At 38.8% G+C, this 24,195-nt stretch overlaps 1 protein-coding gene across 1 annotated transcript in view; it reads right to left on the bottom strand.

The window, feature by feature from the left end:
• Positions 1–24,195, bottom strand: part of NCOA2 (nuclear receptor coactivator 2) — a 178,756-nt gene that overhangs the window by 28,641 nt on the left and 125,920 nt on the right. Inside the window, exons 5-12 of the mRNA XM_005423029.2 lie at positions 23,137–23,240; positions 18,904–19,081; positions 17,307–17,492; positions 16,353–16,454; positions 16,116–16,256; positions 12,677–12,824; positions 9,290–10,559; positions 85–295 (exon numbers count right to left, since the gene is read on the bottom strand). Coding sequence (XP_005423086.1) covers positions 85–295; positions 9,290–10,559; positions 12,677–12,824; positions 16,116–16,256; positions 16,353–16,454; positions 17,307–17,492; positions 18,904–19,081; positions 23,137–23,240 — 2,340 coding nt within the window. The remainder of the gene's footprint in view (positions 1–84; positions 296–9,289; positions 10,560–12,676; positions 12,825–16,115; positions 16,257–16,352; positions 16,455–17,306; positions 17,493–18,903; positions 19,082–23,136; positions 23,241–24,195) is intronic.

Genomic DNA, 24,195 nt, shown 5'->3' with positions numbered 1-24,195 from the left:
CCTGGCTGACCCGGGATACCCGGGACCCTGCACTGGGGGGTTCCCCAGCCTGGTGTACGCGTGCGGAGGGCGGGGGGCACTCACTGCTCTGTGAAATCCTCATTGCTGGTTTCTGGGTGGCCACTGCCGCGCCGGGGCTGCTGTCACTGGTGAGCTGCATGAGGTCATTGATGATGGCTTGCTTGTCCACCGAGCCCGCTGGCACGCCTGGGCGGCTATCTGGGAAAAGCTGTGGTAACTGGCTGTTCTGCAGGTCATCCAGAATCTCTTCCAAGTTATCCAGCTCACTGCCTGGCTGCAAGAAAGAACACACAGACCCCAGTACAGGTCGCTGCTCGCCTGCTGTTGGCCAAGCCGGGCAGCCCCCAGTGTCATGCCCGAGTGGCCTCCAATGTGTCTGGCAACAGGCCTGATGTGGAGGAAGCTCACAAACCTGTTGGAAGGGGACTGGGCAGGCTTCCCAGGGCTTTTCCCTTGCTTCTGGGGAGCCCAGAGTGGCACTGGCACCCTTCAAAAGCCCCACATTGGGACGTATGATTCCATACCTTGGGCAACAGGGGGATTCCTCCCTGTGCGCTCTGCGATCAGTGCTGACAGCAGGGATAACAGGAGAGCCAGGAGTGCTGAAGATGGGGGTTTATGTAGGTATAACTGCTATTTCTTTCAACACAGTTGTATTTCAAGTCTCTTTATGACTTGATTAAAAGCATACAATCAGAAAGTTACTTTATGGCTACACCAATTCCCCATATGCCTTTTCTTTATTATATTCAAAACCTGAACACTGAATAACTCTACATAGGTTAACTGGCAAGATATATACATAGGATTGGGAATTTATTATACTCTCAACTTCCCAAATCATTGAAAATAACTTCTCTAGAGTATGACAAGAGAAATCTACATCTACATATGAATTTACATTTAAATTCAGTAGAAAATTAATGAAATAAAGATGGGAGAAAAATTAAGTTCACCTTACACTAACGAAATTACTGACCTGCTTGCTTTTCTTATATATACTGATTTTCACTAATATTCTCTTTTGTCAGCTTCTCTGTCTAAAACCTCTCAGAATTAAAATAATTTTCTGACTGAAATGTGGAAATCATTGCAACTATATTCTCCAATCCTAAACTCTTGATAAGGGTAAAACTTGGGTAATAATTAAGAACAGGGTGTCCGGTGTCAGTTTACTACCATCTTGAACAGTAAATCTATCATAACAGTATTTATAACAAATATATACTCAAAATCAGTGTCTTTGTTAGGAAATGTGCAATGACAGAGGAGAGGCAGTGAGCAGCCACCCGTGAAGGATGGGGAACTGAGAAATAACACCACGAACAGGCAGAACTGAAATACAATTCTTCTTGGGCCTTTTTTTTTTTTTTTTTGTCCTTCCCCACATCATGAACTTCTTACTGAGAGCAAACTTAGGCCACAGATCACAGGATACTGTGGAAATACCTGAGATGGCTTTAAAATACCTACCAAGGTTCTCACAGGCTAGCTAGGAAGCACTGCACATTAGTCTGTACAGAACTACCACCACCACATCTAACCTGCTCCTGGGAAGTCCAGCTATTTTATTCAAAGGTAGCTAAAATGCCCCAAGGTTATACTGCTAAGTGCTTTTTATGGGTGACTGACTGCAAATAATCATGGTGCTATTTTTTATTATTTCTACATCATGTCCTAGTCATATAAATTGTAGTATATGGTGCAAAAGAGGAGGGAATTCACTCCATTAAAAGGCACTATGTGGGTGATCTAGAGGCTGGTGTTATTGGCAAAATGGTAGGAAATCAGAGAATCAGAGGACTGGAAGAAATTTAAAGCCTCCAGGCAAAATCAGTGTATGCCATTCCCTATGGAAGTTCATACAGTTGCTTGTTAAAGACATCCAGACACAGAAAATCCACAGTTTCCCTGGAGAATTGGTTTCAGCACTCTGCCATCCTTACTACTCTTGTATTTTTTTCTCAGTCTCAATGCAAAATCTCTCACACAGAGATTCAGACCCTTCCTTCCAATGATATTTTGAATCTGGAGAACATACTGTGCTACCCTTTCTTTTTCTAACTTTTTCTGTATTTGACAACATGTGCCCTTTTGTGTTTTAAGCTGAAATGAACAAATGATCTCAACTTGTGAATTTTCTTCAGCAAATAACCTGTTTTCTAGGCCTCTCATTACTCTTGTTGCTCTTACAGATTGCTTTCAGTTGATCCACACTTTTGCTGAAGCTGTGTCCAATGCAGGACTTAAAATGAAGCCTTATAGCTGCTGGGTAAAGCAGAAAATTTCCTCTACACATAGTATGCTTTGATGGCATATTCCAGAAAAGCATGTGATTCTTTTAATTACATGACATTTACTGACTCTCACTCATCTTGTCATCACTATGATCCCTAGAACAGCTCTGAAAAACTCCTATTTAGTCACTTCTCCCCTCATATTAAAAAAAAAAATCTGAGACATTATTCTTGACTAATGATAATAAATAGCATTTATTCACCCTGAATGTTCTAATACTTTGTATCTCTTCATTGCAGCTGAATCTGAATTGTGTCCTCCAGGGTGTTTGCAGAGAACCAAGTGCCACACTCAGCTTTACCAAGCTCCATTGTCACATCAGTGTTTAACTAAAACACTGAGCAGCTCTAGATGCTGCATGAGTCCTGCAGCATCTCCATTTTGACAGTGAAACCTTCAATAACCACTGTGTGTGGAAGGATTTCCAAACAGCTTCCTCACCACTCACAGTAGTTTCATCTTGACCATGCACCTCTACCCTGAGGAAAAGGGCCTTACTCAAATCTAAGCACCTTGAAGCACTATTTCTCCCTGTGCCAACAATTCTGCTGCCCTCTTGCTGAAGGAAAACAGGTTGGCTGGTCCAAGATTACCTGTTCCTGACAAACCCCTCTGATAACTCACTGCTTTCCAGGCAATTACAAGCAGCTGGGTGGACCCAGCACATCAGTAGAAAAGGCTGAACCAAGAGGAATCAGAAGTGACTATATGAAGTCTAAATCACTGCAAGGACAGGTGATAAGCAGATTCAAAAAGGTGCTCCAAGAGACAGCCATGAGTGATGTTTATAGGAGCCGCAGTTTGAGCGATGGGAGATCTGCTACAAGACCGCAAGAGCCAGGAGAAGAGACTGATACAGAGCACCATAAATTATAGAAGGATGATTCAGTACTCTTTGGGGGAATTAAGACATATGGCCTTCATTACATGGATCTGAGACAACAGCAAAGGAAAGTTTTATATATGTTGCAGGGGGGGTTTTTTGGTTGGTTTTATGTGGGATTTTGTGTCATCTTTTCTTTTAGCATTCTGGCTACTGCAATTCTTTGTTCAAACACTAGATATATATATATTAAAAAACAACCTCAAAACCAAACCTAAAAAACACCAGTGAAGAACACATTGATCCAAATGTGTCAGAACACTGCACTCCCTAAGATGTTTCTAATTCCTCTCAGAAGTGGCAAAGAAAGGGCAAATACAGCAGATGTATTACAACAACCCAAATACATAACGTTCTCTTTTTTTTTGCTTAATAATCAATATTAAATGCTTAAAATTTATATTTTTATAAGGGTTCTCAACTGCTACAAAAGCTCCAAGAGATTTGGAATTAACACCAACCCATGATGTTATCCTAAGTTTTTCCAGACTCACCCTCAAATGGCACCATATGTGCAGAAACTAGCATTAAAATATTTACTTGGTTAGATTCAAGGGATTTTTCTTTTAGTTATAGTCTATATTTATTTTGTTAATGGCCTAAATTGAATTTTATGTAAATAAAAGGCACACCCTAAGCTCCCTGTGAAACAATTATTTGTCAGGGATTAAAAAAAAAAAAGCACCTGATAAAGTGGTAAGTTCTTGTGTGGGTATTTTCACTATGTCTAAGTAATATAATTATGACAATCTCTGTAGAACTTGGGCACTAAGTGCCAAAAAGTGTAAGACAAATAATTCTCAGGAATACTTTTGCATTTGAAAAAGCACTTATTTTATACTGTCATATAGAGAAATACAGATTAAACTTAAAAGCTTACACAAGCTGCACTGAAAGGCAGCTGCACCTCAACATGAAGTCTGGTTTACAAAAGTTGCTGTTTCAAAGCCTGGTTTCCATGGATTGTGAAGGACTGGATAAGATACTCAAGCCTCCAGAAATCTCCTTCCTGCCATGGGCATTGCCCATGGCTTGCACTGTGACCCTCTATTCTAAGGACTTACAACAGGATGTCTTTTGGTGGGGACACAACTTGAAACTACACCTGATTTGCATAAATTTGAAGTTTAGCTCATCTTCTACCTCAGAAGTATGGGCAAAGCATTTGACCATAAGAGGCAAATGAAACCAAATCCCTGCTCCAAACTGGCAATAAATCAAAGGATTATAAAAAGAAGGGAAAAGGAAATTAGAAGTGGAACCAATACAGTATTTTTCTCCCTGGTAACTGCAATAAACATAAAATTGGCTAGAAATCCTATTAAATTATCAAGCTATTCTATGACTAACATTTGAAAGCAGAACTCTAATTGAAAGACATTCAGAAAATGGAATCCCCATTCTAAGGTTTTGATAGAATTTCAAGAAGAAACAAATGTTCCTCATGAACTTAATGGATTCTGGACGATTAAACCAGAAATAGGTTTTTTAAAGATGAGTGGCATGTGTAGAGAAAATATGCTAGTACTGGGAAGATACTGGTTTCCACATAAAGCATGACTACAGCAGAATTGATAAAGTATGTGAGGAACACTAGAGCAGTTTCTGAGTTTTAGGACAAAAATGTACCTACTTGAGATGATTCCTGGAACAGCATTTGTGCAGACTGCTGCATTGCAAAGTCCCTGTCAAACAGGCTGTCTTTATGGTCTACTGAACAAAAAAGAGGAGAGTACACTTGTGGAGATTAGGATTTCATTCCACGCTCCCCCAGGTGATTTCTCAGAGAACAAGCTACTTCAGCAAGGCCACATCTAACACTGTTCACGATGTTTCTCTAATGTTCCCCTGTACTTTCACTCTCCTTCCCCTCCAAGCTGTCAGCCAGTCCTTGCCACATCTGACCACCTCCTGATTACTACAGGAGTTGTTATAGGTAAAAGTTAAGTTAAATTAGGGTATAGTTGAATTATATTGTATTAATTATGTTATATTAATTGTATTATGTTGAAGGGGGGGGCCTTATTAGAATGTGCTGGGAGAAGAGTCCAGGATTTGGTGGAACAGTGGTCTGGCGGGGCAAGGCGAGGTCAAAGAGGGATTGGACGGAAGACCTGACCAATCATTCGAAGCCCTGCAGAAACGATTGGTCCAGAATGAATGGCGTTAAAGACCAAAGAGAAGCCTGGAAATGGACCAATCATCATGCGGATCCAAAATACACCAATCCTGGACTCAAAGGGGGCTATAAATGGGGGAAGTTCGGTTGGGTTGGTTGTTCTTCTTTTTGGACACTGGTTTGGTTTTAGTTTGCTGTGTGGTTGCTTGGGCTTATCCTAGGTACTCTGTTCTTTGTAGCTATTTTAATAAACGAGAACCTCTTTCTCTGGAGAAAGTTTGGCCTCATTCATATTCATAACAGGGCTGTTCCTGGCAGTGGACAGTCAGGGAGAGCAGGAGAAGGCAGGTGTACTGCTGAGGGACACTCTCTTCCCTTTCTAACAGTGCTGAGCCATATGAGAACTTGTGGTGCTTGACAGCAACAGCCCTACCACGGTTGGTGCTGGAGGAAAAACCCCACTGAGTGTCCCCAGCAGGTCCCTCTCTCATTCCGTCCCCTGCAGCTGCTGTAACTGGAACAGCAATCAGCCTAATAAAGCCTGATAACCATCATCCCACCAAGGAAGGGAAAAAGGTACAGCAGGGCTGGAAATATTCTCTGCCATTTGAGAAAGGCTTCCTGTCAGTTGCTGCTCTCTGCAGAAGAGTATGTTTAAACACACTACCTAGAAGACTGCTATTTTTAGTACAGTGGTGCACTTCAAAGCATTTCCTGCTCAGAAAGTCACACCAAAAGTAAAAGGAGAAAATGCAATGGCTCTGTTGCCTCCCAACACACTGATCTCCCTTGCAGAGGCCATCCCACTGCTGCTGTGCTGCAGTTTCCAGAGAAACTGCACACTCCAGTGACTAATTACTTAAAAATACAACATTCCTCAGGGAGGAGAAGTTTTAAATAAACCTGCAAAATAGGTAACACAAGCACATGGCTAATTTTTACATATGGGAGGAAAAAGGAGGGGGAAGGATGCAGGAGGATGGAAGAATTTAGCTCAAGAAACTGTGTTCTAGTCTTGTACTAAATAGTTCCAGCTTTGATCTAAATTTAGGCAATGAGCACTTCCTGTGGGAGACCATCTTCCAAAGCTGAAGAGTTTTGATGCTAAATGTTTTCAGTGATTTTATAATTGGGGTAAAGTGATTATTTGTTTAAAGGCCTGGCCTTCAGACAGTTAAACACTTACATTATTCTGTATTTCCCACCATTTCCTCTTCTACTCCATACTGGACTTCTGTTTATTCAGCTCCAGGTTTCACTGCATTTTAAGTGGTTTTAAAGTTCTGTTTACAACCAACAGGAGCAACAAAAGCCCTTCTGTCATTATCCAGCAGTCTTCCATCACAGTGACAAGACTGGCTGCTCCATACCTTGGAGCTGAGGAAGCCCTCACCACTTTATCAAGACTCCTGCACTGCTTTGCGGTTTTCTGAACAAACCCAACTCCCAGACCTTTCTGTACCTCTGGTTCTCTCTCTCCTGGGACACAAACTGTCTTCAAATGTTAAGAAAAGGCAATACATGCACAGCCCACACTCTAATGCCCTAAAATCCCTCCCCAGACTCAGAAACATAAAACCTAAAAATAAAAAATGAATGGACCATTCACTTTAGGAAGTTCATCATTCAGGAGACCTGATTTTCAACTGCTTGAGGTTGGCAGTGCTTGTAGACACTGAAAGAAAGTCTCTTTCTTGAAAGCTGGTTTTATAGTTCGTCTCATGTTTACATTGAGGGTGAGACACAAGTTGCCTATGAAATGGTAAAGCAGCTAGTTTAAACTGTTCACCTGTGCTACCACTTGTCGATGGGAATACCAGTAAAGAACAGCTTACCTCATCTGTTTTAGACACATATTAGGATAAGATAAAAAAAACCAAAAAGTCCTAGAGTATTTTTCTGTGTTTCCATCAGCAATAACAGGAGTTTGTAGGCCTGCCTTGGACTAGACAACAAAGTTCTAGAGGGGACAGAACCTGGTCTCTGAGAATTGGTTTGTAAGCTAAACTGTTTTTTGCGTACTCCACAGAGATCATGAAAGAGGAAATTTTAATTCTTTTAGAAATTTAATTCTAGGGGAACAAACCATCTGAAGGCCATGATTTTGATCTGTGGATGAAGGGCATACATTTTTTTGTGATTAACAATTTTTACATTCTTGTTGAGTACCTAATTTTGGAGGATTGAAGATCTCTGCTTTCAATCTAGTACTGACTTAATGCGTAGGATCTGAACTAGGAACTGAAATCTATCAGACATTTTAAAAATGTGCCATTCTTTCTAGTTTAGCTGTGAATTTTTTAATATCTGTATTTTTCTAGCCTAATGAACCATCAGTTCTCAAAGAGAATCTTAACCCTACCTCTACAGACACTAAAAAATACAGGCTTCTATTGAGAACTAAACAAACATCCAGGCTTGAGGATAAATCAGCGTGAATTTCAGTGAGGAAAAATTAGTACAATTTGGCTTGGTTTCCCCTAAACTGTGGGAAGGATTGAAAAACCACAATTGCTCCTACATAGTGGCAATAGTTGTCAAATTTCGTTGAAACAAAAGCAGCAAAGTAACCTTACGAGTTGCCTGGATGACTGAGACTTTAACAATGCTGCATCTACACTGCAGTGGCACATTTGGCCTCTATGTTTTGTGGTTATAACCACTGTTGAAAGAACTGTCTACTAGTTACAGACTGCCAAAAGGGCAAATAAAAAAATAATAATCCAGTGTTGTGTCTTAGGGCTAAGAAAATGTCATCAATCCCTCCTCAGCCTCACAATACAACACAGAAAACATAAACAAGAATGTCTTTATGCACACATAATAAAAAGATATAATGGGTTAAAAAAATAAACAAGCTCAAACCTAGTCTACACATTAGAAAATATACAAAATTTTTAAAATTAAGGATATGGCTGTGAATGAGACACATAAACATTTGCATTGTATATGATCTGATCATGATTTACAAACTAAGGCTTCACACGCAGGGCTGCCTGGGGATTAACGACCAGCTGGGAGATTTGATAGTGTAGGACAAATCTAAGGATCATTAACTCCAGCTAGTTATAACCTTCCCAGAAAATGCTTTATACTAAAATTGATATTGTAATTACCCATTTTATAAATAATATAAACTGTAATACTGAAGTAGCAGATTGCTTTCACTGTGTCCCTTTTTCTTGCAAAGCTCTGAAAACTGGAGCACTCTGGGTGATGTGGACCTGCTGTTTTTGGAAAGTAAATTCTGCATGAAAGCCAGTGTGACATAACACTTCTTAGCATAGGTCCCAACAATACAGCATTTATTATTGTGTTGGGCAGCACAGCAACAAGTGATCTTGCACAGAAAGCAAAGAAATTCTGAATGCAAAATTCAACGCAGATAACCTTGCATGAGGACACATGAGCCCTGCACTGAATGATCAATCTTTCATAGAAACTTGAGGCTGAATATAAAGAATTTTTAAGACGTCAAGAAAATCCCATCAAATCCTCCAAACTGGCACAGAAGTCTTTTTGCTTTAATTTTAATTTGCAGGTCAAGCATAACATGAAGACCAGTAACGCAAAGTTGTTATCAGTCCTTTCAAACAACTCCTGTTCTTTAGCATGAACCTGTTTTCCATGGGAGGAGTGTAGCTGCTATGATGTGTTAGGTCAAGGTCCCATTTAGCAAGCACAACAGCAGTTCAACCTCAGCCTGTGGGAAAAGCTGTCAATTAGGTAGCACTAACCAAGAGTCACGAGTATTTTCTCTTTGCCTGACTACCATCTGGGAAAGGCACCCTGCATTATCCATCTCCTCCCAGGCAGAGCCTGTGCTTTTACACAGCGTGATCATCACAACCTAGTAATGCCAGTTGGGAAACTGAGTGAAGACTGGATTTCAAAAGACAGGTAACAGCCTCCTGAAGTGCCAACATGCTACTCTAATTCATTCAGACATAATGCAAAAATTAGCTTACCTGTTCATTAGGCTCAAAGCTTATCTCTTCCTTTTCCGTCCTCATAGCTATTAACTTTGTGCTACCGGAAGGGTCTGTCTTACTGTCCAACCGCTCCAGTTTTGGGGGTATGTCTGGTAAACCAATATCTTTAGTATCATCTTTATCTAGCAAGTAGCGAAGTAGTGCATTATTATTCTTCTTAGGACTCGCTGGCTCCTGTTTAACAGTCACCTCTGAACCAGGAGCTGTGCTACTGGACTCCTGGTTCAGTTCTTTGCCTGTGGCCTCTGCTGTGAGCTTGGCCAAATCTACAGGAGAACTACTGTCCTGCAATAGTCTGTGCAAAATTTTATGCTTCTCCTTGAGCGAGGTTCCGTGTGCTGAACCAGACCCAGGCAACCCTCCCGTGGAGTCCTTGCTCATGTCTCCCATGGTACTGGACAAAGGTGAAGGCTCCATCTGATCTGATTTGGTGGTCAGCAACTGTAAGAGCTTTGTCTGGCTTTTTCCATCGTGCAGTTTATTCTGTCCATCAGGTCTCTCGCCACTGACAACCGGTGGCATGTTGCTATCGCTGTTGTCTTTCTGTTCTCCTGAATGGCAGCTGCTCTCTGCTTGTCCAGTTGTACCTTCTGATTGCTCCCCATATATTCCAAAGCAGTCTTTAGAGTCCAGACTTCCCATCTTGCTTAGCTGGGGAGGATTCATATTCACAGGGGAATTTTGTAAATTTCCCATTTTTAGGTCAGGTGAAGCCAACGACGATCCTAGAGAAACGCCGTGGCCCTCGCTGAGGGCCTGAAGTGCGTTCAGGGAACTGTTGGTGTAGTTATGGCTATTTCCTGTGCTGCTGCAGACTCCCACAGGTGAATGCAAGCTTCCTGCAGGGGAGAACTGACTGGGTGGGATGCGAGGACTTCCTGCCACTCCAGGGCTCACGCGATGCCTTGGGGAAAGCATAGAGTTTGGCTGCCCTGGGTTCATGCCGGGGCTGCTTTGAGAGGGGCTATTCATTTTTAGTGCATAGTTACTACCCTGAGGAGTGGATGCTTGTATGCTTGACACATGGTTCATTCCCCCTGAACCACCAAACCTGCCTGCTGGCATGCCCACTTGCTCCTTTGGGCCATTTATGGCAAAATTTATATTGCTACTGATGGTCATATCCTGACCTGGGTTCCCACTGCACATGGCCTGATGGGCAGGGCTGCTGGAACTAATTGGGTTCAATATCTTCCCCATTCCTTGTCCAGTCAAATCCTGATTCATTCCACAGACATTCTGCTCTCTATGTGGCAAGAGGAAGAAAAACAGCCTGTTAGCTAAATGACAGTGGCCAACTTGCAATTACATTACGGAAAAAGAAGCAAAACCCCAAACCTCACTTTAAAATAACACAAAACCCCTACAATCAAAAACAAATCAACAGTTTGACAAAAAGTGATATGCAACTCTCAACATGGCTGAACATTAACAGTATGGTTTTTCAGTACCTCATCAGAAAACAATGAAAGAGAGGAAAAACAAAATTAAACCTCATTTAAATGACAGTCATTAGAAATGCTGATAGGTTACAATTTCACACTCCCTTTAATGTATCTCTCTACAATTTGGCAAGAGCTAACTTCTAGAACTGAAAGAAATCTCATCTGAAACATATGACCCAACAAATACATGTTTTACAAGACAGCTGCAGACAGCTGTTTGCTGGAGTTTTGAATTTCTCTAAGTTAGCCCCACCACAAGGCTGGAGTGGGCTATTTGCCCACCAAGTTCATAGTGAAAAGAAAGTTGAAAAAGTCACATTTTTACACTGCCAAAGTATTTCAATACTGCTCCAAAACAGCCTGTGAGCCAAGGGAACTACTGGATACTTGTTCAGAATGAGAACAGTCTTTTAGCAATCCAGTCCTGCACAGGCATTTAGGAAAAGGGGAGAAGAAAAACAACAAACCACACACACACAGGAGCTGAAACCTGTATTTTAGAGATGTAAGCCTCAAGACAGAAGAAAGAGAAGAGAGACACACACACACAGAGAAAAAGCTCTTGTGAGAGCACCTGAAGGTCACTTTTTCCTCAGTAGATTTTAATTAGTTTATGGGAGGATAAAATGCACTTTTTACTCTGTGCTAAAACTTAAATTAGGAAAATCAGATATATTCCCAAATGCTAAAAGCTACAAAAGAGACAGAGTCAAGTAGGTTAGGAAGGAAAAAAAATGAGATGCTGACAAAAAAAATCAAATCAACTCTGGACCAAATACAAATGGAACATTCCTAATATGCATTCTCCATGAGACAAAAACTATTCCTATACAAATGGAACATTCCTAATATGCATTCTCCATGAGACAAAAACAAACCTTCAGTTTTGCTAAAGCATGAGTAGCAAAATAATTGAAAAATACAGAGTAGTGAATCTTCTTATTCTGTATTGGTTACCTTAGGTATAAAGGCAAAAGTGAAAAACATTAACTATAAAAAGCAGTATTTTTAAAACCTTATTACAAATACAGTGGTACCAGCACTCTGCTAAAAAAGTGCAAGAAAATTTATGAGTACCATTTAAAAATTATTAGTCCTTTCTTTTTAAAATTTAAGATTTGGCACTTAATAAAATATTAGGTCTATTCAGCAATCCAAAGAAAACAAATTGCAGACAGCTTTTAGTCAGATCAATCTACAATTTCTATAGAATGGTTTCAGTTATAATTATGTTTAGTGCTGTTTTCTTCCTCTCAAGGAAAATGATAGAGAGGATTGGGAATAAAGCCTGAAACAAAATCTGATACAAATACACCAGGATATGCAATGACTTAATAAAAATTGTACGTTAAAGTTCTGATGTCAGTGATTGCTCAATGCTGACTTCAGCATATCATTGTCTCTACTTTTTGAAAAAAAACCCCCAAACTAACAGCGGTGACACTTCTTAGGATTGGACATATAAGAGACACTAAGCCAAGCACCAGAAAAGACAAGACATGAAGGGAATCAAAGAATTAAGTAACACTTTGTCTGAAGTGCAGTTCTAGTAATCATAACATGTTTTTTAAAGAAGAACCAGAACCAATAACAGAATGTGAACTACAAGAATTCTACATTGTCTAGATTTAATTACTGTTGGAAAGTTTCTTGTATCTACTATGCAAAATACAGGTAATTAAAATACTGAAAATAAGAACATGGCATTGAAACTGCAGCATGCCATTTTTAAATTCTGAAACAATCTCACAGTCTTTTCCTGCTGCAAGCATTGATTTCAAAATCTTACTTTGCTTCCATGATATCAGTTCTGGGTCAACAGAAACCTATCAGCCTTAAACAATCTATTTGCTTTGGCAACCTTGTACTTTGCATGACTCTCAGCAGAGTGTGGATGCAAGGAAGTGGCCAGGATTACCTGTGAAGCATATGCAAGGAGATGACAAGCTGAGGTTCACTGGTCGTCTGAGAGCGGATGAGCTTGCTCTTGGTTTGGGCAGAGACGATGGTGCCGTCCGACAGGGAAAAGCGATAAACGGGGCTGAAGGCCAGCCCCTGCCTCAGCACTGCAGGCAAGCACAACAACAACACAGGTAAACTCAGCTGCTCAGCATCTGATGCTCAGCACTGATACCACAGATGTGGTGCTAATTGAGCAAAACAAATAAAAAGAAGATTTTGAAAATAAATAGATGCGATGCATCTGAAAGGAAAAAAAAGGATCCCACATGCTGTAGGGTGATCCAATGAAAATCTGCAAGGAGTGACAGCAAAAACAGGAAGATACTATGAAATAGAATGTATTCCAGGAGCAGACAGGAAGCTCTTGATGTCCATTTCACTTTTCATCAAATATGTGTCTAATTCCCTTTTGTTCCTCAAACACTTTTGCATTGTACCATTACACCATGATGATTTGATACAAATGTCCTTAATTTTTAGATCATCTGTTTCCATTAGCCTTGTATATTCTCCTCCTTATTGCCCGCCTAAATTGTCTTGCAACATTTACTCTCACTACTTCTTTAATTTAAAAAATGCATAAACTCTTACCTAAGAACAATTAGAAATGAGAACTGGAAAGAGAAATTATTACTTTTAAAAGAACAAATAAATATATATAGCTAAAAAATTACAAATAAAATCACCTAAATCAAAACTGGGGCTCTGCTACCATTTCTCAGTGTTGACTGCATTTCAGGTTTGGGGTTTACTTCACTGTACACATTCTGCATCCCTTTAAGTTTTTAATGTAAATCTGAACTTCAACAAATTCGGTTTTTTAACTTCCATACACCCCTGTGACACTTCTTTAATGAAATATTAAAACATGTTATGGAAAAGCAAATCTCCCCAGCATTTATTCTACTGTTCGCTCTCTGCCATTAATGAAACAAGGGTGGTCACTTAAAATTTCTAGTCCAAAAGCAATCACACTAGGATTGCAGACATGAGAGAAGTAAAATACTTCAAAAAATTTCATATAATCATTTAGGGAAAAAATAGCAATGAAACACTACAAATACATTCGATTTCTTAATCTTTCATATATCTATATTTTCTGTGGGGTTCTGTCTCTCTCTTTTTTATTTTTTTAAATCAATATTATCATGTGATCTTCATTTAATTGCTAGTCTTTTAATATTTCCTGTTGTAATGAAATGACGTGGTTTTCCAAGTGTGGCCTTTATTTTTCTGGTCTACAGAGCCACCACATTTTCAGCCTTGCAAGACTGGTTACGACTGCTTTCCTTCCCTGTCCCCCACTGTTATATATTGTTCTGCAAGGTTGCAAAGTATTATCTAGGCAGTGACAAAACAGGAAGCACAATTTAAACAACCAGAAGGGGTTTTTCAGAGTAAAAATGTAACGCAAAACAAAAACCTACAACAGTGAAACAATACAAAACAAAATTTCACTGTTAGGTATGTCATTGTTTCAGTTTAACCTTCGGGCACCAGAAGGTCCAAAGCTCTTAACTTTAGCATATACCACATCAGGAAATTCCAGTACTCAATGCCAACAGGATACAAGTGAAATCTTTACTTAAATCATTTTCCAAACTAATTCTTTAAGCAAACAAGAATGTTTCCATATTCCTCTTGAGGAAATGCTATTTTTTGACTGTGGCCAATAAAAACTTACCATATATTCTGCATTTTACACTGAGAGATAATTTTAAGGCATGTTTTCTATTGTTTATCAAGCTAATGCTGCATTTTTTTCACACTGTAATGCGGGATTACATGTAGGAGACCATTACTTTCTTTGCTTCCATTCTCAAACCACAATGACTTGAAAACTGCAAGCACAAAGATGCTCCAGCCCAAGATATGACTTGTTTTTCCTCTCCATACTGCAGGGCAGGGGAGCGAAATATTTCAGCCATTATTCCTCCTCAGTGCTGTATCATTTGTAGGAAAGTAATTCCAGAGGTTCTCCCTCCTCTTACCACTCACTCTTTTCATTTTGACAAGAAGAAAAGAGCCCTCTCATTTAGATTAATTCTACAATTTACATGATAATCCTAAGCCACAACTGCAAAATGATACAGTGTAAACTCCAAAACACTTATATTTTCACCACTTCATAGAAAGCTTAAGAAAGGACTCATTCAACCTTAGGACTCAGGGTAGTAGCTGCTAATTTGGTCAGGAATAACTTCAAGAAGACTGAAATAAAGTGCTGGAATGCCGTAACATATACCCCAAAATCATCTCTGGCACAAATGGGTCCTCACCTTCAACTGCTCTCTAAACCCTTGGTGTAATTTTAATTGCATATTGCCTTCTTCAGTTCTGTCTGAAATCACAGCACAAGCCTGTGAACTTTTAGCACTTCTACTGTATATACCCCCAAAACTGTTATCTAAAATAACACAGCATTTCTGTGACCCCACATTTCTAAAACACCACCTGAAGATTTCAGGAAAGTAGAATATATTAAAGAACATTTAACTAAGGCCTCATGAATAAAGCTCTTTTTTTTGGTGTGTATTTGGTGGAATAATTTGATATTCCAGTTACAACCTAGTATCCAGGATGACATGTCTGTTGCTTAATGACCATGGTAACTATTTGTTACAAGCCAGCTGTAAACCCTGCTCTTTAAACATGAACCCAAAGAATGATGCTTCTGTACTGGAAACAGTCCAGCTATTCCCAATGGTTTTGAAATTACTTTCCCATGGACTAGATAGGGTTATTTGCTTTTATTAATTTGGGCCTGTGTTACTAGAATTAGAAGCATAAGGGTTTTATGAAAAATCCCCACCCAGTCACTACCACAGAAACCTCACAGGGACCATTCCAAGTGCAGTACTTTCCTATTTCTTACCTGCCATATTCTTGACTGAGTAGATGTGCTCCTGGTATATCCTATAACACTTATCAGCTAGATAAAGTGCAACAATGTAGGTTTCCAAACAGTATGAGAGGTGCAGCTTTGGGAATTTACACTCAATGTTTCTCAGAAGAAATGTGACAGTAAAAGTCCATTTTTGTAAAGAAAGGGAATACAGGCAATGAACTGCGATGTGTGAGTTGAGATTTTGAAGAATAATGGTCAGTGAACATTCTGGTGGACAACATGCAAGGGTCTTTCCTTCTAAAATAATTTTGACATTTTGAAGATTTAAAACACACTCCAGAATGGCACAGCTGTAACAAGAAGGCTGAAACAACCAGTGAGAAAGCTGAAGACTTCCCCAGAGAGCCATCAGTGTGCTAAGTAAAACAGAAAGGGACTGAGAGTAGCTGGTGTTTGTTCCCTGAAAGCATAACAAAGAGAGCACAACCAAGAGACACAAATGGCAAACAGGTTGAATATAAAAAGTACTAAAAGTATGAAACCTAACCTTCCTGGTGATGCCTCTTGGCAAAAGATATTTCTCCCTCATGCTGCGAATGGAACCTCTGAATGCATCTTCTCACCAAATCCTCCCAGCCAGGTTTCATAGCTGCTCGCATGGTACTTGTGTCCAATGAAGTTATTTTGCCTGATATCAGATACATTAGAAAGTATTCGTTATAGCAATTTCTCCAGTGAGGAAAAGGAAATACAATTAAAAACTTCTACTCTTATTTCACAATACCTTGAAGATCCTGGCGTGTAGTAAAGCTCTCTGATGAAGGGAGAAGTGGTCTTTCCTTCATTGGAGCTCTTCTTGCAACACAAATCAAGCAAGACTGCAAATCTTAGAGAAAAATGTTACTTCATTTTATTTTCATGGAAAGGGAAGACTTTTGCCTCCACAAAGACTTCAGAAATACTTAAAAAAAGTTCCTTAAATCTATTCGGACCAAAAACCAGATTTTGTGCCAATAAACGCATAGACAAAACTCAGTGGATTTGTATCTTCATTACTTCCTAAAACATTAAATAGAACAGGAAAGGTGGGCTTGTTTTCTCTCAGAAGAAAAATTAACAAGGACTCCACCACAATCCCTAAGTATTGGCACATGTTTATGAATCTACCTGTAGTAGCTCAACCACTCAGGAAGTAAGTAATAAAAGAGAATAAATATACTGCATGCACAAAGAGCACATTTCTTCAACACTCACCACTTCATACTTTCTAAGCCAAATTCCTTAAACTTGCCTCAAATGCTTGCTGTTCCTGAGAACTCACCTTCACAATAACCATTTTTACTTACCTGAATACTTACAAAACAATCTGAGGAAATTTACCTGCTGAAGTAGTAAATGGGAAAGGAAATGGTAAACCACGATTGTCTTCAAATTCTAAGAATTCAGAAAATTGCCCTTTGAAACCTTCTTCCTAGTCAGCTACATTTTTCTTACAGTTTCAGCAATATAACTAGGGTATCTCCCTTTGAGGTAAACAGAATTTCTCTCCGTTCTCTCAGCTGGTTTAACGAGTAGCTGCATGCAAGTGTATATCCTCATAGCCAAGACAAAAGCACATTTCTACACTTAAATAAAAAAAAAACCCCAAACCTAAGAATTTTTCTAATTTTCGGGACTTAGAGGTCACTTTATCAACTGCTCTGAAAGTGCATTAACACAAATTGGAAATGGTAATTACCTTCACCGTCCTCCTTGAAGGAATTTGGTTGAGAAACAGCAAAGCACTGCATAGTTTCATATTTCTGATGTGCTTCCTGGTTATCGTGGCCTTCTTCAGAATCAGCCAGAGGTTTGACCAGCATGCGACAATTGAAGGTATGGCTGTTCCGCCTAGGAGTGTCACCAGACCAGGATCCCCCATTCACTGAGCAAAAGCAAAATCAGGTAGTGAGATAAATCTGGTACCAGACATTTCTGCTGCTTATCCACAGGAAATTAATCAAGATGTTTTACAAACTGGTTGGGAAACAAGCTCATTTAGCAACAACAACAATTTAATTTTAATATTAAAGCCCAAACCAGCAGATAACTAGGTCATTTATAAAATTAACAGATTTTAAGAGCACTGCTAATTTGTTCGGCTATTATGTTTTCACAAGTGACTCAAAATGACACAGTAGAAAAGCAGAATAAAAGTCTAAATATTGGTGCATGTGAAAGTTATGCAGCACAGCAAAAGCCTACTGTGTAGATCAAGTTGATTTATGAGACTGAAAAAAATAAGACACTATGTAGGATCTTTCCAGCAAACTTAAAAGGTACTACTAAAAGACATGGCTGCATTGTATAAAAATCTCTGTCCAGGTTCGAAGGGAAAGAAATGAAACTAATATGCCCTTATAAAAACAGTAAGCAATACAATAGGGAATATATTGAAACACACAGTCACAGCTACAATGGGAAAGACTGAAGGGTTGAAATGACCTGGGTGGAGCTATGGATAAAACTAAAACCTAACACAGTGCTTAAGACAAGTAAAAAAAGAAACAAAATCCTGAGATGCACAAATATAGGCACTGGACATCAGTCAGAGCGAATCACTGTTACACCACATTAGGAAATAGCAGGGTCATATTTAAAATACTCTTTGCTTGCCCTCTTCAGTTATAAAATGCAATAAATGCAGTAATAGATTGACTTTAGCCATTTACATTTTTGCTTCTTCAGAGTATGTAAGTACAGTAATAAAATGCTAAAGTGAATTGAGCAATACTTTTTAAACTGCTGTGAGTAAATGAGGAACCCAGTATTGACTTTCTCTTTCTTTTCACCTCCTCCAACTCTCAATGACATTAAAACTAATATTAATATGAGTCCAAAAATGGCTGCAACTAACAAAAACAGTTTTTGAAAGTTAAGAGTAAGTATTCCTGAGAACAAAAATATTGAAATAAAAAATTCTAACATAAGGAGGTTTCTGATTTTTTTTTAATATTTCTCCTTTCCTGGACCATTTTTGGAACAAGCAGCCTAGACAGAGAACTAACAGAGAGTTCACATGGCAAATGCTGTCTTTTAGTGATTCACTCTGGAGATCCATTAAAAATACCAGCTAACATGAATTACTAAAAGCAATTTTAACAAAGAAGAATTTGAAAAGAGTGGAGAATGCTTCTGAGAGTAATATTAATCATTCATAGTCTATAGATACATTAAAAATAAATAATGGATATGATGAAACTGTAAGTAGTGTCAAGACATTAACTTATTTAAATGCTGACTTACAAAACCAAAGTTAAATAAGTAATGGTACAATACCAGGAAAAGTTATATACCTAAAGATTTTGGCAGCAGGATTTTGACAAATTCATTGTGGTCCCCTACATGCAGGATGCTGTATATGCTTGTGTTCATCAGCTCTTCTTGGTTGTACCTCAGGTACTGTGTCACATTCTCAGAAACAAACACAACATTACCCTCTGGGTTCACTACAAAGAAGAACCCATCTAGGGCCTAAAGGGGGAAAAATAGAAAACCAGAGAGAAAAACACAATAGCAAACAATCAGATTAACAAAATACACAGCAAATAAATACTCCAATCAGAAGACATAACTGAATTTTCCTCATCCATCCCAATTCTTACATTATTGTCTGTAAGAGCAAAGGACACATTTCAGATTGAGCATCTAATCTTACTTATATGACAGCAGTGTAAAAGCACAGAAAGGTACACACCTTGCAAAATAACGAAACCCACAATCTCCAAGCATGATTGCAAATGGTAGAAATACATCATCCTTCTAATTTTATGTCATTTGAGCAGATAAAGGGTGAATACAGTTAAACTTAAAAGCACCAAAGCTTTTTGTGTAAGCATTCAATTAACAATCTACACAGACTTCTGCAGCTTTCCCTGATTTATTCACCTCTCTAAGGATTGGCAGGAAATCACTAGAAGAGTTGTTAGTTATTGTATCTCCAGGGACAGAAATAAATTAGAAAAAACAGGCCACCCACAATTCATTGTGGGTCAAAACCAAGTGGATCCACACTAAATCTGAACACAGCTCACTGCAAAACAGTCTGGACAAGGAGGAGCTGCCACAGCAAGCACCAGGCATTTTTGATTTGACCCAACTTGTATAGCGTACAACTCATGTGTTGGTCTTAGCAGGCAGTTCTGTCCAATGGTTACAGAGAGATGTTTAAAATATTGCACATTACTGAGTAGTTACTAAATCCAGACAATAAAAGAGAAGGCTTAGGATGAATTTTATTCCCACCTTCAGCCACCTAGCTAAAGAGAAGACAGAACCAGGCTCTAGGCTAGCGGTTCACAAGGGAAGGATGAGATGCAACAGACAAAGGTTGCAAGTCAGGAAATGTCATGGAGAAACCAGAAAAAATAATTCCACCACGAAGGTGGTCAGATATGGGAAGAGACTTCAAAACCACCTTCCAGAGATATTCAAACCTTGGCTGGACTCAGATCTGGGCCACCTGCTCTACACAGACCAGACTGCAGTGGCGGTAGGCATACACAAGCTCCAGAGATTGTTCCCAAACTAAGTTAGATAATGATTCTGCTCCAGGGGAGGGTCAGTGAAAGCACAATGCAAGCAGAGCAGCTGAGCCAATGGCTGACAAACACTTTCTTTGCTCTATTTTAAAATTAAAACATAATAAAATCCACAAAGAAATGCATAAGTGTATACTTTCCCTGACTGCCTCTAAGTTAAGATAAACCAGGTCTTTTTTTCCTCCTGTTGGCACAAATTCTAATCTCTGACATTTTTATCATTGCCTTCTTTTTGTTTCTGATAATTTTTGGTTCCTCCTGTTGATTCACTTTCTTTATGAGCTCCATCCTTTATATGTACTTTCTTAAGATTCATTACATTTTCCTTGAGTAGTATTTATTTTAAATAATAAAGAGTTACAAATTAGTTAATAAATTGAGGCTCTAGTGTAATTTTCAGCATAATAATTTCTAGTATAATAATCAGCATCTCTGCTATGGATTAGTGTTTTAGGCTGCATTTCACCACCATTTAAAGCCAGTGTAAGCATGGTCTGTTTGATTTAGTACTTCCTACACCACAACAGCAACCTGTACTGTGTGAGGCTATGAAAAGCTGGACCAGAGAGCTGAGTTGGCTGAAAACTAATTGAAGAAAAAAAAGATGCTAGCCACATCAGTCCCCAGCTGGCCAACCATAGAAGCCACGGTATTTAGAGCTGGCAGAAGGGTGTGGGTTTGGCTGAACCACCCTGCTTGGCAGCTGTCCACACATCAGTTCACAGGGGCTGCAAAACCAAAGCTATCACAGATGTTTATTGGAGTCCTAAGGAGAAAATTTTCAAAGGTGGAGATGGCAAGCAAGAGATTATGAGAGTTACTGGCATCTCACAATAATCTTCAGTTTTCCCTACTGTTTCCTAGAGTGGCAACTTGTTTGGCAAAGAAGTGCTCTCTGTGCTGTTCCCTCACAGCTGTTTCTTGAATTGATCACAGACGTGGCCATCTGGGCTTAGAGTAACAAAGGCCCTTATATTTCAGTCACTCATTTCTTTCCATTCTCTTAAGAAAATCTTGCAGGTAAGCAGCAGCAGGCTTTTGAGGAAGTTAGTTCACCTAGACACTTGAATATTTTAGAAGCCTCCACTTTTGCAGTAATTTCTTATTTCTGTTCCCAGATGTAAGCCACCACAATCAAAAACTTTTCTTCAGAGCTATTGGGAAAATGGGTGAACAAATAATGGACAGTATGATGGAACAGAAATCAAGAAAGCAGATATTTTAGATTATATATTGGAACAGAAAATACATTTGTGTTCTTTGAGATGTTGTCATCTCCCTCTTGACTATTTTTCCACAGTTTCTTCCTATCTACTTTATGCTTTAAGCAAGAAATATGTTAAAATATTCCTCAGAGGCAGCTGCCTGATGAATTTTACTCACTTTCTTCAGCTGGAAACACTCATTATTTTGAGTATTCTTCAGTTTTATTCTCCAATAAAAACATACAATAACATTTCTAAACCAAATCACTAATAAACTGTTCATCAGCATTGCAATTTTTATTATTATTTGGCAATGAGAAAAGGTAAGGGTGTTTTTAAGAGGTTGTAAAAAAAGGGTTCTGTAAAGATTAAATAACTGAATTGCATTTCCTTAAGGTGATAAAGACACAAAGAAAGTATCTGTAGTCTTTCCACAGCAAATATAGAACAACTTTCAGTCCTTTTTAAGTTTCCTGGTGCAAAAGGACTGTGGTTCATTAATTTCCACAATGTTGCATTGTTCATATGCAAAGGAAAACTAAATTAAATGGAACAACAGAATAAATGGTGATTTTACATGTCATGTTTGCTGCAGTAGCAATCACACAAGATAAGCCATGAAAAATATAATCTTATTCTTATGTTCCTTGTCCTTACAAAACAGGCCCTTACAATTAAATTAATAGAAAATTAAAGGTAAATTTTAACATAGCAGTGTAAGAGATGAATGCATAACCTTGTTCGACAGCAAAAACATTTAATCCAGTGAGTATGTATAATAAATATTAAATAAATTAATTAATTTGTTATCCCCACTTTTCAAAGAACAATGCCTCCAACCTGTCTAATCTTATGTTTTGCAGTGTGAATTTGGAGCCTTTGTTTCATGCACAGTATGGAAAACTATGTCTTCATTTGACCAATTATGAAAAATAAAGCAGATACTTAAAACTATTATACAGGCATTCAGAAATGACAGAATAATTATGCTTCTGCCAAAGCTGGTTGCCTTAGCTTGATTCAGAGTTTGTGTTTTATGTTACCTCAAGTTACATTTATTCTTCCTTACAGATAAAGTCCACAGTAAGAATGGGATGGGAATAAACAGTTTGCAAGTGAGTTTAAGCAGATAAAACAGTAGTGGACATGACATAAGGATCCCTGATAACATACCTACCCAACATTACTGCTAACACACATCTGGAAGCTAGGCTTGAATCATACAGCCTTTTGGGGTATCAAAATAACTGCTAAAATCAGAAGTCTTAACTGAACAAACTGAAATACCGATCCCGAAAATCTCTCCTACATTACTTTCATATTCTAGAGGGAAGAGTCCTGCTTCAAGCAATGAAATGAAAATATTAAAACAGTATAGCAATGACGTGTAATTTTAGAGGAATATTATTCACTTGTATGCTGCAGTATATACTAAGTCAATGTTTAAGTGCAACAGGTCTTCCACAGCTGTTGTGGTTCAGAAAAAATAAAACATGCACAAGCAGACACCCAAGATACGCTGTCAGCTGAAGCCCCTCAAGCTGTCTATGTTACAAAACAGAACTCTCTGTGCCTCTCCCTACTTCAAGTTGAAGAGAGTTTCATCACTGAATGCAAGATAAATAAATATGCTGCCTACTCTTTAATGACATAATCCCAAGCAGTGAGGATGGCTTTTCTCTCTTGACCATTCCTTTACAGCAACCTCTGACTACACCTTTTCATTTCATTCATCCTAGGAGGAGCAGAACTGCCCTAAATACAGGGATTTTGTGCTCTTTACCTCAAGCATCATTGGTCCAAGTGCATCCTTGTCGATGACACTCTGACCTGTAGACGATACATCTGCTTTTTGCACTTCATCTTCATTAGCTGCTGCTGCTTTTTCTGCAAGAGAGAATACCATGTGTTAAGCGACAGAAGACTGATCTCACTGATACACCAAGAGCCCACAGAGCATTGAGAAGAGCTGTGAAATGCTTACAGTGCAACAGTTCTGAAAATGAGATTAGACAGTCTCCCATAATGATTCAACGGAAGCACAGCTAGCCTATTTGCTTCTCAGTTTTCAGGTCTTGTGGCACAAATGAAATTATTTCTCATGTTTCTCTGCTAGACATTTCACCAATCTACAGAGTCTAACACTGGGCAAAGACAAGGGCTCTTTATGGAGGTGCAGTGGGCAAAAACTAGGCTTAAGATGTAGTCAAAGACTGATCTAAAAGAGCAGGCAAAGCTTACAGCTGCAGAGCTTTTCCATGACCGCTATATTTAGAAGGAAAAACACAAGTCCACAATCTACGGTTTCAGTACTGAGAAACAGCGGCCTCAGTTCTGCTCCCATGTCTCCACCCACGTTCTTACTATCACGTCATTTCCATACCACCTTATTTACCAATGTATTATTAGAACTACATGCAATTTCAAGTGCTGCATTTGAAAACTGCAGGCAAGAAAATAATTATTTCAGGTTCCTGGAACATAATGCCATACGTTAAAATGTGTTGTATACAGCATCACAGGTTATACCCTACTCCAAATATAAGGGATATTCACAGAAATTTCAAACCTAGTGGGTTTATAATTCTTATCAAGTAATGAACTGTATTAATTTTTCTATTTCAAGAATGATATTTTTGTTTAGGATGAATTAATAAAACTAATAAAACTACTATGTAAAATACATATTCTAATGCACACTGTACATCATAAATTAATGAAATAATTACTTTTTGTTGTTAGCTCTATACTCAAGATAAAATTTGGGTTCTATACTCAAAATTATTTTACGATTTTTCAAGCAGCAGTTATGTAAAAGCCAGGGCCATCCTGCAAGCTAGAA

Source organism: Geospiza fortis, unplaced genomic scaffold (genome assembly GCF_000277835.1).
Source record: "Geospiza fortis unplaced genomic scaffold, GeoFor_1.0 scaffold121, whole genome shotgun sequence".
Lineage (NCBI taxonomy): Eukaryota > Metazoa > Chordata > Aves > Passeriformes > Thraupidae > Geospiza > Geospiza fortis.
Note: the sequence above shows the minus strand (reverse complement) of the source record. Positions and strands in the feature narration are given on the sequence as shown.